Below are 16,858 nucleotides of genomic sequence, written 5' to 3' on the forward strand. Positions count from 1 at the left end.
GGCGGTAAAGGAAGAGGCAGCACCCAAGCTCCAGGGGTTGAATTGCTTTTGCTTCTGAGGGATTGTTGTCATATTGGGTTGCTGTGAGTTTTCCGAGCTGTATTATAGAATCATAGAATCAAAGAGTTGGAACAGACCTCATGGGCCATCTAGTCCAACCCCCTGCCAAGAAGCAGGAATATTGCATTCAAATCACCCCTGACAGATGGCCATCTTGTTGTTCATTCGTTCAGTTGTCTCTGACTCTTTGTGACCTCATGGACCAGTCCACGCCAGAGCTCCCTGTCGGCCGTCACCACCCCCAGCTCCTTCAAGGTCAGTCCAGTCCCTTCAAGGATGCCATCCATCCATCTTGTCCTGGGTCGGCCCCTCTTCCTTTTACCTTCCACTTTCCCCAGCATAATTGTCTTCTCTAGGCTTTGCTGTCTCCTCACTTCAACTTTGTCTCTAGTATCCTTCCCTCCAATGAGCAGTCGGGCTTTATTTCCTGGAGGATGGACTGGTTGGATCTTCTCGCAGTCCAAGGCACTCTCAGCACTTTCCTCCAACACCACAATTCAAAAGCATCGATCTTCCTTCGCTCAGCCTTCCCTAAGGTCCAGCTCTCACATCCGTAGGTTGCTACAGGGAATACCATGGCTTTGACTAGGCGGATCTTTGTTGCCAGTGTGATGTCTCTACTCTTTACTATTTTATCGAGACTGGACATTGCTCTCCTCCCAAGAAGTAAGCGTCTTCTGATTTCCTGGCCACAGTCTGCATCTGCAGTCATCTTTGCACCTAGAAATACAAAGTCTGTCACGGCTTCCACATTTTCTCCCTCTATTTTCCAGTTGGCCATCTAGCCTCTGTTTATTGCCAATATCCGCTGGATAATGGAGAAAGGCAGGGAGTTTCAGAAAAACATATATTTCTGTTTTATTGACTTTTCTAAAGCCTTTGACTCTGTGGGTCATAATAAATTGTGGCAAGTTCTTGGTAGTAACTTACTTTTCTTACCTAGACGATCCTTTGTTGGACTAGTAAGATGGTCTTCCATTATGGGTTTCCTTGTGGATTCGTAGGTGGCTGTGGAGCCCTATTCTTGACCCGCATCTTCTCCCACAGTGATGGCATTGGTTTCCAGGTGGGGGTTGGCTTGACGCGCCTTCCTCCTGGCACGTTTCTCTCTTTCACCCTCCACTCGTGCCTCCTCGAATTCTGCAGCACTGCTGGTCACAGCTGTCCTCCAGCTTGAGCGCTCAAGGGCCAGGGCTTCCCAGTTCTCAGTGTCTATGCCAGAGTTTTAAAGGTTGGCTTTGAGGCCATCTTTAAATCCCTTTTCCTGTCCACCAACATTCTGTTTTCCGTTCTTAAGTTCAGAGTAGAGCAACTGCTTTGGGAGACGTTGGTCAGGCATCCGGACAACGTGGCCGGCCCAGCGGAGTTGATGGCAGAGGACCATCGCTTTAATGCTGGTGGTCTTTGCTTCTTCCAGCACGCTGACGTTTGTCCGCCTGTCTTCCCAAGAGATTTGCAGGATTTTCCGGAGGCAGCACTGATGGAATCGTTCCAGGAGTTGCGTGTGACGTCTGTAGACCACGTTTTGCAGGCATATAGCAGGGTTGGGAGGACAATAGCTTTATAGACAAGCACCTTGGTATCCCTACGGATGTCCCGGTCTGCAAACACTCTCTGCTTCATTCGGGAAAATGCTGCACTCGCAGAGCTCAGGTGGTATTGTATTTCGGTGTCGATGTTGACTTTGGTGGAGAGGTGGCTGCCAAGGTAGCGGAAATGGTCAACATTTTCTAATGTTACACCATTAAGCTGTATCTCTGGCATTGGGGAGGGGATGGCTGGTGACTGCTGGAACAGCACTTTGGTTTTCTCAATGTTCAGTGACAGGCCAAGCTTTGTGTATGCTTCTGCGAATGTGTTTAGAGTGGCTTGTAGATCTTCTTCTGAATGCGCACAGACGACATTGTCATCAGCATACTGGAGTTGTATAACAGATGTTCTTGTAACCTTGGTTTTGGCTTTCAGTCTGCTGAGGTTAAACAGCTTGCCATCTGTCCGATAGATGACTTCCACTTTGCTGAGAAGCTTCCCATCAGCAAGGTATCATAGCAATGAAGATGGAGAATAGAGTCGGGGCAATAACACATCCCTGTTTGACGCCTGATTCCACCTTAAATGTCAGGAAATAATGCTTCTGGAACATGACCAAACAGCTCGGGAAACTCACTGTAACCCACTGTTGTCACATTGTATCAGGCAAGCTAGGGAGACCTATGTGGCTGCTTGGGTCACCAGATGTTGCACAATACAACTCTCACAATATCTAGCTGGCCAACGTGCAGTCCAAAAAAGAAATCCGAAGGGTCAATGGCTTTTGTAGAATCAATGCAGCTTGACACTACTAAGACATCAGGATTGATGCATGGCCTAAATCTTTTATGTTGTGTCTGTGATTACTGTTATAGTTTCATAGTTTTGATTTATTCTATTGTCATTTGTTGTTACTTTGATATGTGATGTATATACATGTGAGGCATTAAATTTTGCCATTGTTTATGTTGTGAACTGCTTTGAGTCCCGTCCCCCCCCCCCCCACAAGGGTGAGAAAACTGGTATATAAATGCAATAAATAAATAAAAATACTGCCATAGTTTAACGTTATGGAATCAGGATTTGTAGCTTGGAGAGGCACCAGCACTCTTTGCCAAGAAAGGCTAAAGAAAGCAATTAGAACTCTCTGCAAGCATTCCTCTCTTTTTTGGTCTTTATCATATTAAACAGAGCCTGAATAAACAATTTGTGAAGAGATAAGAAATTTGCTTATTTACATCTTCAACATATGATGACAATGAATGAATGGAATTTTCAAGTCACACTATCCTCAGTATCCCCGCTCAAGTCTTGTAGACTTAAGGTCATGGCTTCCTTGACTGAGGGCCCTTCCACACAGCCCTATAACCCAGAATATCAAGGCCGAAAACCCCACAATATCTGCTTTGAACTGGGTTATTTGAGTCCACACTACTATATATTCCAGTTCAAAGCAGAAAATGGGGGATTGTATTCAGCTGTGGGGAAGGGGCCTGAGTCTATCTTTCTGGAATGTGGTGTTCCTCTTTTCCTATTATCATCTATATTAAAAAGCATGTTTGTCTTTTCTAGTTAATCGTGTGTGTAAAGCACAGTTTCCTGTTTTAAATTGATCAATATATTTTATTGTATGCAGCCTTGAGATTATTTTTGACACAGAATATAAATATTTTTATTAATACATAAACAGTGTTCTTATTATACCTTTTCCTGCCTCAATTGATTTTCTGTAGCAGGAGAGAAAACAGGACAAGCAACAGGAAAAACACAGGATGAGTACAATGGATAACGCCTCTTGAAAAATTCTGTCCACGAGGCATGGTGATAGCACCTGTCTCTGGAGATATCCTTGCTTGGAAGCTCAAAGAAAGAGAGAGGTTTGCTTTATTTTACTTATATACATTGAGAACATCAGACTTGCATACTTCATGAAAGGTGGCTCAAGAAGTCCCACTGCAGAATTTGGTTCCACTTGTTTTCAAATGTAATTACACTCTAGAATGAATGCAGTTTGATCCTACTTTAAGTGCCATGGCTCAGGCCACTTCTACACTTCCATATAATCCAGATTATCAAAACATATAATCCACATTATCTGCTTTGAACTGGATTATATGAGTCTACATTGCCATATAATCCAGTTCAAAGCAGATAATTTGGATTTTATATGCCAGTGTAGAAAGTGTCTCAGTACTATGAAATCCTCGAATGTGTAGTTTGGTGAAGCATCAGCATTCTTTGGCAATTAAGGCTAAAGATCTGGTAAAATCTCTGATCCCATAGCACTGAGCCATGGCAGTTAAAGTGGGATCAAGCTGCATTCATTCTACAGCAGGGGTCCTCAAACTATTTAAACAGAGGGCCAGGTCACAGTCCCTCAAACTGTTGGAGGGCCAGATTATAATTTGAAAAAAAATATGAATGAATTCCTATGCACACTGCACATATCTTATTTGTAGTGCAAAAAACACTTAAAACATTTTAATAAATACAATAATTAAAATGAAGAACAATTTTAACAAATATAAACTTATTAGTATTTCAGTGGGAAGTGTGGGCCTGCTTTTGGCTGATTAGATAGGCTTGTTGATGTTGTTGTGTGCTTTCAAATCATTTCAGGCTTAGGTTGACCCTGAGCGAGGGCCGGGTAAATGACCTTGGAGGGCCGTATTCGGCCCCGGGGCCTTAGTTTGAGGACCCCTCTTCTACAGTGTCAATGCACTCTTCATCTATTCTAGTGACTTTCTACATTGTACTCCAACACAGACCAGAAGGTGTTATCATTGGCATTTTGGGATACCATCACTCTAACCTTGGAGCTACCTGAAGTGTGACAGTCTCCCTCCCAAAAATCATTTCCATGGTGAGTCAGTGGGTAAGTCTTCCCGCATTGAACAGATGCCTCATCTACACCAGGCATCTTGAGTTTAAACTGAACCTGGCGGTTGGCTGGCAATATACCAGCCAGAGGTGACACTAGCTCATAGTTTTCCTCCCAGTTCCGATACGTCAATGGAAAAACTGGCCACATTATGCTCTTGTTTGGACAGGAGAGGAGGTAGCTGAGGGCACACTGATGGCCTCCTGGATCAGACGCCTTCTTTGCCCAGATATGCAGAGCAAAGTCTCCAGAATGAGGGAGATGAACCTTTAACTCCACCTGGCTTCCTTGGCAGGTTTTCCAAATATGACGTCTCCTTATATCTTCTGGCACCTTGCTGGAATCAGAAGCCAGAGTAGCAAAGACATCCAGATTTTTCTTTCGGGTGAAAGTGACAACACAACGGCCATCCTCACTGAGGATTATAGGGCAATCGGGCAAGGCCTCTAGGATCCCGTTCTCCTCTGAATGCCAGCTGGGCCCCACTGGCTGGATGAGTGCTTTGGGCAAAGAGATGCTTTTGTCTACAGAGCGACATTTCAAAGAGTATTCCAGCACACTGCTGTACTCTTTTTCTGGGTCTTTGACGGCTTTGGCAAAGATCTCCAAACGGTGAGTCCCTGTCTGTGGGGGATAGACTTCCAGCAGAACCCCATTCTTTTGCAACGCCATCAAACAGTGCTCCTTTGCCCCATTCAGTGAAACCAGGAAGAGAACTGGAGCACGGCTCTCAATAAAAATGGTTGCTTTGCCATTTTCTGTAGAACAACAATAAAAATGTTCATGCAGTCAACAGAAATTAAATGTGTTCTTTTGAAAACATTTTACTGCAAATTTTAGAAGTGCAACGACACTTTAAAAATGCAGGCGAAATGTCAGGAGAGAATGTTTCTGGAACATGACCATACAGCCCAGAAAACACACAACAACCCACTTAAAAATTAAAAAGGAAAGGAAAAAATACAAAACAGAAAGAAGCGAAAGAAGGAAAAGTAGAAGAAAAGCTGACTTCTAATTTTTCTTATGGTAGATACATACAGTTATTAATAGTTTGGGGTTGTTGTGAGTTTTCCGGGCTGCATGGCCATGTTCCAGAAGCATTCTCTCCTGAGGTTTCACCAACATCTATGGCAGGCATCCTCAGAGGTTGTGAGGTCTGTTGAAAACTAGGCAAGTGGGGTTTATATATCTGCTGAATGTCCAGGGTGGGGAAAGAACTCTTGTCTATTGGAGGCAAGTGTGAATGTTGCAATTGGCTACCTTGATTAGCATTGATTGGAGCATGAAAATGAACAATATCTGGCTACCAGTATTAACTCTAAAATCAGAACAGTAAATAAAGAGCAACACTCAAAAATGGGAATTTCAGACAAGAAACAATCAAGGCCAGCTAACACCTCCCAACAAAGGATTCCCACCAGGCAGGAACCAGCCAAGTTTTGAAGCTACAAGGCCATTCAATGCTAATTAAGTTGGCCAATTGCAACATTCACATTTGTAACAGAGAAGAGTTCTTTCTTCCACCCTGGACATTCCACAGATATATAAACCTCACCAGCCTAGTTTCCAACAGACCTCACAATCTCTGAGGATGCCTGCCACAGATGTGGGTGAAACGTCAAGAGAAAATGCTTCTGGAACATGGCCATACATTCCAGAAAACTCGCAGCAATCCAGCAATTCAGGCCATGAAAGCCTTCAATAACACATTCATAGTTTTCCTAGCTACAATTATGCACAGCCCTCCAGATTTGTAGATTTGACTTTTGTGGATGTCATTATTCAAGGATTTGATTAAAATGTTTTCTCTGTGAATCTCTAGGTCCTCAAGTACAACTCTATAGTCAACTTCCACCAGACGTTGACAGTAGAATCACATTGGAGAAAAGACTTTGCTAGGAGTCTCCAGGTTCTCCAATGTGAAGTTGACCATAGAGTCATGCTGGAGGACCTAAAGACCCTTAGAGAGGTGTTGTTACAGGTTAAAAATGCATCTAATTTTTGGGGTAGGTTTTCATTAACTTTCACTTCTTATGCTTTAATCTCAGCAAATGTGTAGAGCTGATTGCACAACAATTTGTTTCTTATTAATTATCAACCACAAATCACTGATTCCTTTCGGTCTTTTCCCCACACAAATGATAGGGAGTTTCAGGTATGTGCATGTTTGTTTTGAAAACTGCCATTACCTATTCTGAACAGCGATTAAAATGTTTTCTATCAACAGGCTTTTACTCAAAATCAAGTTTCTGTCCTTTGCCATTAGAGAGAGAATGGGTCAAGTGTACTATGGGAATCAAGGGAACTCTTACTGTTAATTATTACCTGTACTGTTTATAATATTTCAGATAGAAGTTTCCAAAGGAATTAACCCCCAGCCTGTTTAACACATCTGTCCTCAATCACTGGTCTGGATTCACAGTGCTGACATTCAAAGGCCTAAATGGTTTGGGATCTCAGTATATGATGGGCATCTCTCTATATGTCTTTTCAAGGGGAACATCAGAGAGAACAGTGCATTTGTGAACTTACTAATGTTAGCTTTTTATTTCAAACACATTGCAAGTGGGGTGGTAGGTTTTAAAAAATGTTATAAAAACTCAATCAGACATAAGATAGTAGTAAAATGTTGGTAACACATTGCTTGCTAAAATAATAAGCACACCAATGTGATTGTTTGAGTAATGTGCAACCATGAAACAAAAGGGAGTAGTAGATGAGTTTCTTGTTTTTACCTGTTTCTATGACTGTTGTCTTCTCAGAGGATTCAACCAGCCCTGTGGTATAAAATTTAGGCCTGTAGCGGGCATTATTTTCAAACTGCTGCACCGTTAAGGGCTGCTTCAGAAGTTGCCACTTCTGATCTTCTGGGAAGTGGTCATTAATAAATAGAGCAGGATGAGTGAGGAAGTAAAATTCATCGTATCTGCAAAAGGAGGAAACAAAATATTGCCAAGTTTCATCGTAACAGGTCCTAGGGAGAAGGTGACAATGGCACTTGAAAATACATGCACTCTAGATCAAAGCTGAGTAGATTTTAATCTTATGAGGGATCTACAAAAGAAATTTTTTACAAGACCCCTAAAGTCCATGAGAACCCTTCACTTCACTTCACTTTATTTCTTAATTAGTCGCTCTCCACCAAGGTGCTCCGAGCTTTGCGATCCACTGACCAGGCACAGATGCAAAACAGCAGTTCAAGACAAACAACTTTATCACACCAACTCACAATGTGTTAATGTAAGCAAGGGATACATACTGAGTTGAGTACCTTCGATATCACACCTCTTTTCAATTATGCAATTGTGCCAGTTTGCCAATATGTGACCCTCCCATCAGTCCTTTGCAAAGCTCCTAACCTTGCCTTCCTACACTATTTTGCACCCAGTGTGTTTTGCGGTTCATATTTTTATTTTTGTAGCAACAGCATTATTCTAGGATTTTTTAAAAATCAGCAAAGATCTATCTATTTATTTATTTATCGTGTCATCAGCAACCATACCATTGTGTTACAATTCTAACAGAACAAAACAAACACACAGATTAAAAAAAAAAAAAAAACAGATTTTGCAAACTTGGTAGTTGGTTAAATGTCCTTGGACCAGTATCTGGCCACTTGGAGTGCCTCTGGTGTTGCCGCAAGGAGGTCCTCCATTGTGCATGTGGCAGGGCTCAGGTTGCATTGCAGCAGGTGGTCTGTGGTTTGTTCTTCTCCACACTCGCATGCCGAGGATTCCACCCTGTAGCCCCATTTCTTAAGATTGGCTCTGCACCTCGTGGTGCCAGAGCGCAGTCTGTTCAGCGCCTTCCAAGTTGCCCAGTCTTCTGTGTGCCCAGGGGGGAGTCTCTCATCTGGTATCACCCATGGATTGAGGTGCTGGGTTTGGGCCTGCCACTTTTGGACAGCGAGTGTCTCTGTAGATCTAAGAAAACTATGTCTTGATTTAAGTCGTTGACGTGCTGGCTGATACCCAAACAGGGGATGAGCTGGAGATGTCTCTGCCTTGGTCCTTTCACTATTGGCTGCTACTTCCCGGCGGATGTCAGGTGGTGCTAAGCAGTGTAATTTCTCCAGTGGTGTGGGGCGCAAACACCCTGTGATAATGCGGCATGTCTCATTAAGAGCCACATCTACTGTTTTAGTGTGGTGAGATGTGTTCCACACTGGGCATGCATACTCAGCAGTAGAGTAGCATAGCGCAAGGGCAGATGTCTTCACTGTGTCTGGTTGTGATCCCCAGGTTGTGCCAGTCAGCTTTCGTATGATGTTGTTTCTAGAGCCCACTTTTTGCTTGATGTTCAGGCAGTGCTTCTTGTAGGTCAGAGCACGGTCTAGTGTTGCAATGCTCCCATGGGATCCCTTCCCAGGTAATCCTCAGAGCTCGGGATGCTTGTCTGTTCTTAAGGTGAAAGGTGCATGTCTGTGTTTTAGATGGATTAGGGATCAGTTGGTTTTCCCTGTAATAGGCAGTAAGAGCACCTAGAGCTTTGGAGAGCTTCTTTTCAACCATCTCAAAGCTCCCTGCTTGAGTGGTAATGGCACGATCATCAGCATAGATGAAACTCTCTGTCCCTTCTGGCAGTGGCTGGTCATTTGTGTAGATGTTGAACATGGATGGAGCAAGCACGCTCCCCTGAGGCAGGCTGTTCTTCTGTTTCCGCCATCTGCTTCTCTGGCCCTGGAACTCTGGCCCTGGATCTATCTATATATCTATAAGTCAAAGTTTGCTTATATGCATGTATCTATTTATCTATGTATGTATCTTTGTTTGTGAAGCCCCCAGTGGCGCAGGTGGTTAAAGCACTGAGCTGCTGAACTTGTTGACCGAAAGGTTGCAGGTTTGAATCCTGGAAGCGGCGTGAGCTCCTGTTGTCAGCCCCAGCTTCTGCCAACCTAGCAGTTCAAAAACATGCAAATGTGGGTAGATCAATAGGTACTGCTTCTGCGGGAAGGTAACAGTGCTCCATGCAGTCATGCTGGCCACATGATCTTGGAGTCAACTCTTCAGCTTAGAAATGGAGATGAGCACCAGAGTCAGACATGACTGGACTTAATGTCAGGGGTAAACCTTTACCTTTACCTTTACCTTTAATGTATGTTTGTGCGCATTTTCCAAGATGGCCCCCACTTTCAGAGAGCACTGTAACAACCATCAATGATGGATTTGGCCCAAACTTGGCATCTAGACCCCCCATGACCAACACATAATCACCAGGTACCTAAGCTAGTGTAAAATCAAAGTGAACTAACCATCTTGAGAATAGCAAGGGAGGGCGAAGATGATCCTGCCCATTGATATCACATGACTGGCAGCATGATGGTGCCAAAAACGAAGGGACACATCACCCTAAGGTATGTAGTGAGAACATAGTGGGATGAGATAATCTTGGAGGTGGGGGTGGGGGAAAGTAAACTGGTGACGAATGTACCCAGCATCGTGTTATAGGGACTGTCATCAAAAGTGATGGTCCAACTGCATTGACAGCCTGTCAGTCTTGTGTGCTAAAATCCTTAGATGCACAAAACAAGATGCTTGTGAGCATTTGCTCAGCCCAGGAATTTGCTTCAGCACCTGAACTGGACCTTTTTGTCCTTTCTTGTAAAAATCTACTCTTAGAACTCCTCTGACTAGTGTGCTCTTTATTCCAACAGCCTGATTAAGACTGGATAAAAGGCTTTTTGCTATCAACATGGCTGACCTGAGAACCAACACCGTGTAATGGTGTGAGTATTGGACTCTGGAGACCAGGATTCACTTCCTTGCTCAGCCATGGAAACCCACTCATTAACCTTGGGTGAGCCATCCCGAGAAAATCTCATGATTTTGGGTCACCATAAGATGGAAATGGCTTGAAGGCACACAACAGCAACAACAACACTGATCAACCCATTCAGAGCTAAGCAGTTTACAAATATTTTCTAAATAAATAAATAACCAAAGGCAAATTGAACGTCAGACTTCTTTGCTGGCTTACATCTTAACACCCTAGAAACACTATTATCCATTTGTTTATCAAATAGGAGAAATAAATAATGGTTTAGATGTATTTACTTTTCATAGCACTACATTTTACACTGATGATTTCATCTCTATTGCCTCTGTTTACAATGGTCAACCTTGCAGCTATCAAATCACAAACTGCAGCATAAATGGCAGCGGAAAAAATGAAACAAGAAGCACAGTAGATTCCAATCCAATGAGGCAATGAATTGGCTATGGGTTTTAGTCTAAACTTTGAAGCTGAATCCTATTTCCCAAACAGATTGAGCACTTTGGCTACTCTTTTAAAGTTCAGACTAAATATATTTCTGTGCTGATATGGAAGTTCTAGCACTTGCTTCAAAAAGCAATCAAACAAGTCAAGTAGCAATAAAAGTAGCAAAGTGTCCCAAACTACAATTTACTTCTTTTACTGCCTGAAAGTAACATACCTGAAAGTGAACTTGGTACAAGAGTCATCTACAGAACCACTTCCCCATGTGCTGTCCAGAAGATGCCACCTTCCATCAAGATAAACAGAATTCCAGGCATGATCGCTTTCCCCATTAAATACCTTTCCTGGTCTGTAGCTGTACCCTTTGGAGAAGCCTGACAATTGTTTGCACTGTATCCCTGCAATGCTGAGAGGAAGAAAGATAGTCAGGACAAGGGCAAAGTGGTACATTAGCAAAATGCTATCAAGACCCTTCAGGACATTCACTCTTTTATTTAAAGGTGTCTCCCTATATCATTTTAAAACTAATTAATTAGTCTGTTAATTTACCATTGTCATAGCATACTGGGTTGTCTGGGTTAAACCCATAGCATACTGGGTTGTCTGCATTAAAAGTGGGGCACTAGTACTCACTGGGGTTTGGACTCTTTGTGGATACCAAAAACTCTGGCTGCTCAAGTTCCACTGTATACAAGAACATAGTAAAATGACCAGGATTTGATTCCCTACTCAACCATGGAAACATGCTGAGTGATCTTGGACAAGTCACATTCTTTCTACTCCAGAAATCCCATGATAGGGTCATCTTGGGATCACCTTAAGCTGGAATTGACTTGAAGGCACACAACAGCACAACGTAAAGTACCTGCACATTTGTTCAAAGAGCGCTGCATATCCAGCACAAACACTCTTTCCTGAACGAAGGACATCTGCTGGCGCACAAGACCTCTTGGCTTCATTATGGAACCCTTCCACATCATATGCTGGAGAGATGAAGACAAGTCTGAGATGTCACTATCCCAAAGAATGGAGAATGAAATAAAAATGGGGCTGTGACAGCAGTGAATTGGGCTGGTTCTTGTGTTTATTCGTTTATTCATGTATCTAAACTTTCTGCTAGAATCATCCTCAATTTAGCTAAAAACTGAGACTTAAAAACCAAATAGAAATATGGAGATCATCATCATCCATCCTTCCTTTTTCACAAAATAGAAGCTTAAGGTAGTTTACAATTTAAAACAAGTAAACCAGCATGGTGCAGCGTTTTGAGTGTTGGACTAGAAGCCTGGATATCAGGTAGAAGACTATGGACAAGTCTCACTCTCCCAGCCTCAGAGGAAGGGACTGGCAACCCTTCTCTGAATGAATCTTGGAAGAAAACTCCTTGATAGGTTTTCCTTAGAGTTGCCATAAGTTGGAAATTGTTACCTATATGATGGCACACCCATATCCAAATGGCTCTGACTTTCTCCAGATCATTCTGGGCTTTTTGGAGTAAGGCATTCACCAGGTTTTCCACACTGCTCCTGACATTCACCTGTTTGATGAAACAAACAGATTTGGAACATAAACATGAATAAGGAGGAGGCCACCCAAATCTTTACTTCCATGTAGATTCCATACAGGACCACAAGCTCATCTCGGTTTTAAATACAGAGGTGTCCTGAGTATTACTTCTTTAAAAGAATAATAATAGTAATAATAGTAATAATAATAATAATATACTTTATTTATATTCTGCCCTTCTCCCCTAGGAGACTTAGAGCAGATTACAATATTTGCATACATAGGCAAACATTCATTGCCTTTACAATCATAGACAATGAGACACACAAACACAAGCAAGGGCAGAGGCTTCTCCTTTCATTTCCAGCTTCAGGAGGCTGCACCCATCTCTGGCCCCATGGAGCAGCCCTTCCTCATTTTCAAGATGAGGAGCCTGCATTGTTACTTCCTGGCTTGTGTGGCCAGCAAGATTGCTTGGAGCGTCTCTTTGCATTTTCCCTGTCAAAGCGGTACCTATTTATTTATTCACATTTGCATGTTTTTAATTGCTAGGTTGGAAAGAGCTGTAGCTGACAGACGGGAGCTCAGCCCATCTTGTGGATTCAAACTGGCAACCTTTAGGTCAGCAGTTCAGCAGCATAAGGGTTTTAACCCATTGTGCCACCATGGCTAAAAGAGTTTTAAGAAAGACTTGTTTTGCTTGCTAACTTTGAGACCTGGAAGCATACATACAGAGTACAGAAATATGACTTATAGAATATAATGCAAAAGCTATGTGCATTAGAATATGCATTGTTTGTGGGAACAATGAAACAGGCTAATATGAGAGCTCTTATATTTCTGTGGTCATTGAGATAGGAGCAGTTTTGGCTGTTAATAAAATGTCCCAGCAGGAGCACTGGCTAATACGACGAGGATGTCAGTCAGTCAAAAAGCTCCAATTGTGTATGTGTGTGGTGGTGGTGGTGGGGGGGGGGGGGGAGGCTGGATTAATGTCATATCTGATATCCCTGTTTTGATTGGATAACATTAAATGTGCATTTTCAGCACTTTTGTTTTGATTTGACAACTGATAGACCAGAGGCTACAGAGAAAATAAAAGAAACCAAGAGGAGATATCAATCAGACCATTCTGCAGGCTGTAACTTATGAAAAGAACTGGAAAGCCATTAAAACTCTTTCTGAAACAGAGTATCAATATCAGAAGCTTTGCTAATTGAAGTCTGTTGGCATGTACCATAATAAAATGCAGCTTACCTTTGATGCATAGGCATCCAGACTCTTAAACCGTTCCACATCTATTGGCATTGATTTCAGGTTGGATTTATCCCATGGATAAACTAGAAAGAAACATAGAATCATAAAGTTGGAAGAGACCTTGTGGACCATCCAGTCCATCCCCCTGCCCAGAAGCAGGAAAATCGCATTCAAAGCACCCCTGAGAGATGTACCTGTTCCATCTTACATACAATTTAACTTAAGAACAAGCCTACAGAACCTTTTTTGTAACTTGTGGACTGCCTGTATAAATAAAAGATCACAAAAGAGAACGGATATTTACCATAGTGGTCTTGTATCCCAGACAATGTAGGTCGTTGTTCCCCATCATCTTGAAAACCTAGGGAATAGTGTTGTAGGGTTTGAACAATCAGAAAGCAGAAATAGGAAATCCTATGACAATAGGCTCACATAAGTGTTAGCAGGGGTAAACTACAAGGAGTCCATGGGGTTTACACCCTCTGCCCATTTTTGCAGCTCCTGCTCTTCTGTTGCTCGCCCTTGTCTTGCAGTTTTGCCACCAAATCTTAATGGTGAGTTAATGGTCAAGCTCCCTGTTCTTTTAATTTAAGATGAGTTGCTTGGGGAATACCCCACTTCTTTTTAAGAAGGAAAGAGCCCTCAGATTTGTAATCAGTAATAATGCATTCAATCAGTACTTTTGTAACAGCCCTTCCTTGTTCAAATCCAGTGCCATATGAAGGCCTTACCTTTATTAACCTGTCCTATCTGATCAGGAAATACCTGCTTTCCTAGAAGAACCACAGAAAGGAAATCTGGTTAAGAATGAAGTGTACATATTCATTCTTATGCTCATAAATACAAAGGTGATTTACATTTATGAATCATTTCACAGAGAACATGCATATTTTATACATTAAAAAACAAAGTCCATCAAAGGTGAATACGGAAACATGAATTGATATGGGTGCATTGACATTGTAGAACGAATACAGTTGCATACTACTGTTGTCAAATACAGACCTACCCCAGGTCAAAATATATTAATTCTCTCACTTGAGCCGTGGGGAGGACAAGGTGCGACTGGTGAGAGGCCTTTTAATTCTGAAAGTCCATGTTTGCAGATGATCAGTGGTCTGGAGGAGCCCAGCAGCAGCTACCAGTGCCCAGGATACTTTTTGATACTTTTTACAACAACTTTTCAGTGGGTTGTAGGTTTTTTAGGCTGTATGGATATGTTCTAGAAGCATTTTCTCCTGACGTTTCACCTGCATCTATGGCAGGCATCCTCAGGGGTTGTGAGGTCTGTTGGAAACTAGGAAAAACTTTTCAGGGACCTTTTGCCAGTGTCACTGATCACAATCTTTTCAGTGACCTTTTGCCAGCACTCCATGCCTCGGGAAGTCCACCCAGCTGTCTTCCTGGGCATTATTTCCATAAGAAGGACTCAATTATGCATCATCTTTGGGCCAGTCCATCACTACTGGCCCCATAGACTCCAGCTTTGTAAAGGACAACAAGATCCAGGGTATGGGTCATGTTGGCATAATGAAAATCATGCGTAGTTCACATTTTATCAGTCCACACATTGTCTTGCCAGAGAAAGAAATTATGCCATGCACATGATAAGTAAAGAACAAGTAGCTTACTTTTTGTAATGCAGAGCAACATATATACACTCATGTGAACAGAAGTATTGACTTACACAATGTCCTTTGAGATAGATATAAATGGTCTTTCAGTGTCCACGTGGAAGATCTCTTTTCAGCGGCTTATGAAGCAAAAACACTAACTGTCTCTCTCTGAGAGCACCTGCACAACTCGTCTAAAAATGAAACTGTTACCAACACTCCCAGGCTCAGCTAGCTCTCTGGGTGTGGCCCAACCAATCAGCAGCTTCAGGTTTTGCTATCCACAGCCTGGATCTCACTATTCATAGTTGCTTTAAATTGCTCTATTTCACCACTTTGATGACCATTCTATGGGATTCTGGGATTTGTAGTTTTGTGAGGTCACAGTGCTAAAGGCCTTGTAAAGCTTGATCTCCCAAGATCAGATAATATAGAGCTATGACAGTTAAAGTGATGTCAAACTGCATTGATTCTACAATGTAGATGCACCCTATAACTTTGTCATGACTACCCTGAGCCTACAAACATGTTGTTTCAGGAAAATTAATTAATTTCCGGACATATGAACAACCTACCTTTTCTGATGGATGACTTCTTTCGCGTATGTGGTGTGGGATACTTAGGAAGTATGTCAATACTGACATGATCTGAAGCAGAGAAAACAACCAACATCACCAAAACAGCTAAGTGGAATGCAGAAAGCGAGGCCAGAATGACTACACAGCAAAACATTTTTAAAAACTAGCAACAAAAGTGGAAGTGCCATATCTTTTACATTTAAAAAGCCCCAGTTACATTATTTTGAAATAATCTAGTAGTATTTGCATCTAGAGTTTTAGTATCCATAGGGAGTCTTTGAATTTATCTCTTGCATACATGAGGGTTGTACTATGCCTCCAGTTGTGTATGTAGTACTGATATATCATTCAGCTCACTGTGGCCTCTTGTACACTTCCCTACAATCCAGTTTTCGACCCCAGATTATCTGCTTTGAACTGGATTATATGGCAGTGTACACTCATATACTCTAGTTCAAAGCAGATAATCTGGGATCAGATACTGGATTATATGGAAGTGTAGATCCAGCCTGTATGATTCCTAATAAAATGTGTCTAATTCAGGAAATGTAAACAAAAACTTGCTGGGGGCAGAAAGGACATTGACAAAGCAAGGCAGGAGAAAAGATGGTCTTCACAATCTCATGGACACCCTACCTTGATTTGGCTGAAAGGTAACAACTGGTGGCTGTGCATCGTTCTGTGTTTCCACTTCCTGGCCTGTTCAAAGTAAGAAAGGAGCAACTCAGAGACTGGAAAGTGAGAGAGTTTGAAGTTAGGAAGTTAGGAGTTAGACCTATTTATTTATTGTGTCAGAAGTGAATTGAAAATGCTGTTACGATGTATTTAAAAGCCACAAACAAAGTTAAAAACTTGGCGTTATGCTAAATTTCCTTTGACCAGAAGCTGATGAGGGACAACGGGAGCCCCCTGCCTCCAAGATGATCTGACATGCAGCAGGGAGTTCCGCAGCTCCTGGATGTTCAATTGGGCCGGCATCACTGGGAATGTGACCACAGCAGTAGCTTCAAAAAGAGACTCTTTTTCTGCCTTGCTTTCTTCCCCTTGCCCTAACATTGTAATACATCGCCCAATAAAGTATCTTTTAATTGTAACTTTTTCCTCTCCATAGTGATACATTGTGTCCTTTACTGCTTCTAATTCTCTTCAGCATGAACTTTCCCTCTCCTGAGCTGCTGATCACTGTTGGCTCGCCCGGGATGCGTTTTCAGCCTCCT

The 16,858-nt window shown here is 42.3% G+C and overlaps 1 protein-coding gene across 1 annotated transcript; it reads right to left on the reverse strand.

Annotated features, from left to right (window-relative positions):
- Positions 1-4,242: 4,242 nt before the first annotated feature.
- LOC132765634 (kyphoscoliosis peptidase-like) lies at positions 4,243-14,971 on the reverse strand. Its single transcript, XM_067464774.1, has 9 exons — positions 14,917-14,971; positions 14,182-14,223; positions 13,755-13,811; positions 13,451-13,533; positions 12,116-12,224; positions 11,553-11,670; positions 10,905-11,093; positions 7,207-7,397; positions 4,243-5,229 (listed from the first exon to the last, which is right to left on the reverse strand). Exons 1-9 carry the CDS (start codon positions 14,969-14,971, stop codon positions 4,325-4,327), a joined length of 1,749 nt encoding a protein of 582 aa, XP_067320875.1. The 3' UTR covers positions 4,243-4,324.
- Positions 14,972-16,858: the final 1,887 nt, after the last annotated feature.

Source organism: Anolis sagrei, chromosome 2, assembly GCF_037176765.1.
Source record: "Anolis sagrei isolate rAnoSag1 chromosome 2, rAnoSag1.mat, whole genome shotgun sequence".
NCBI lineage: Eukaryota > Metazoa > Chordata > Lepidosauria > Squamata > Dactyloidae > Anolis > Anolis sagrei.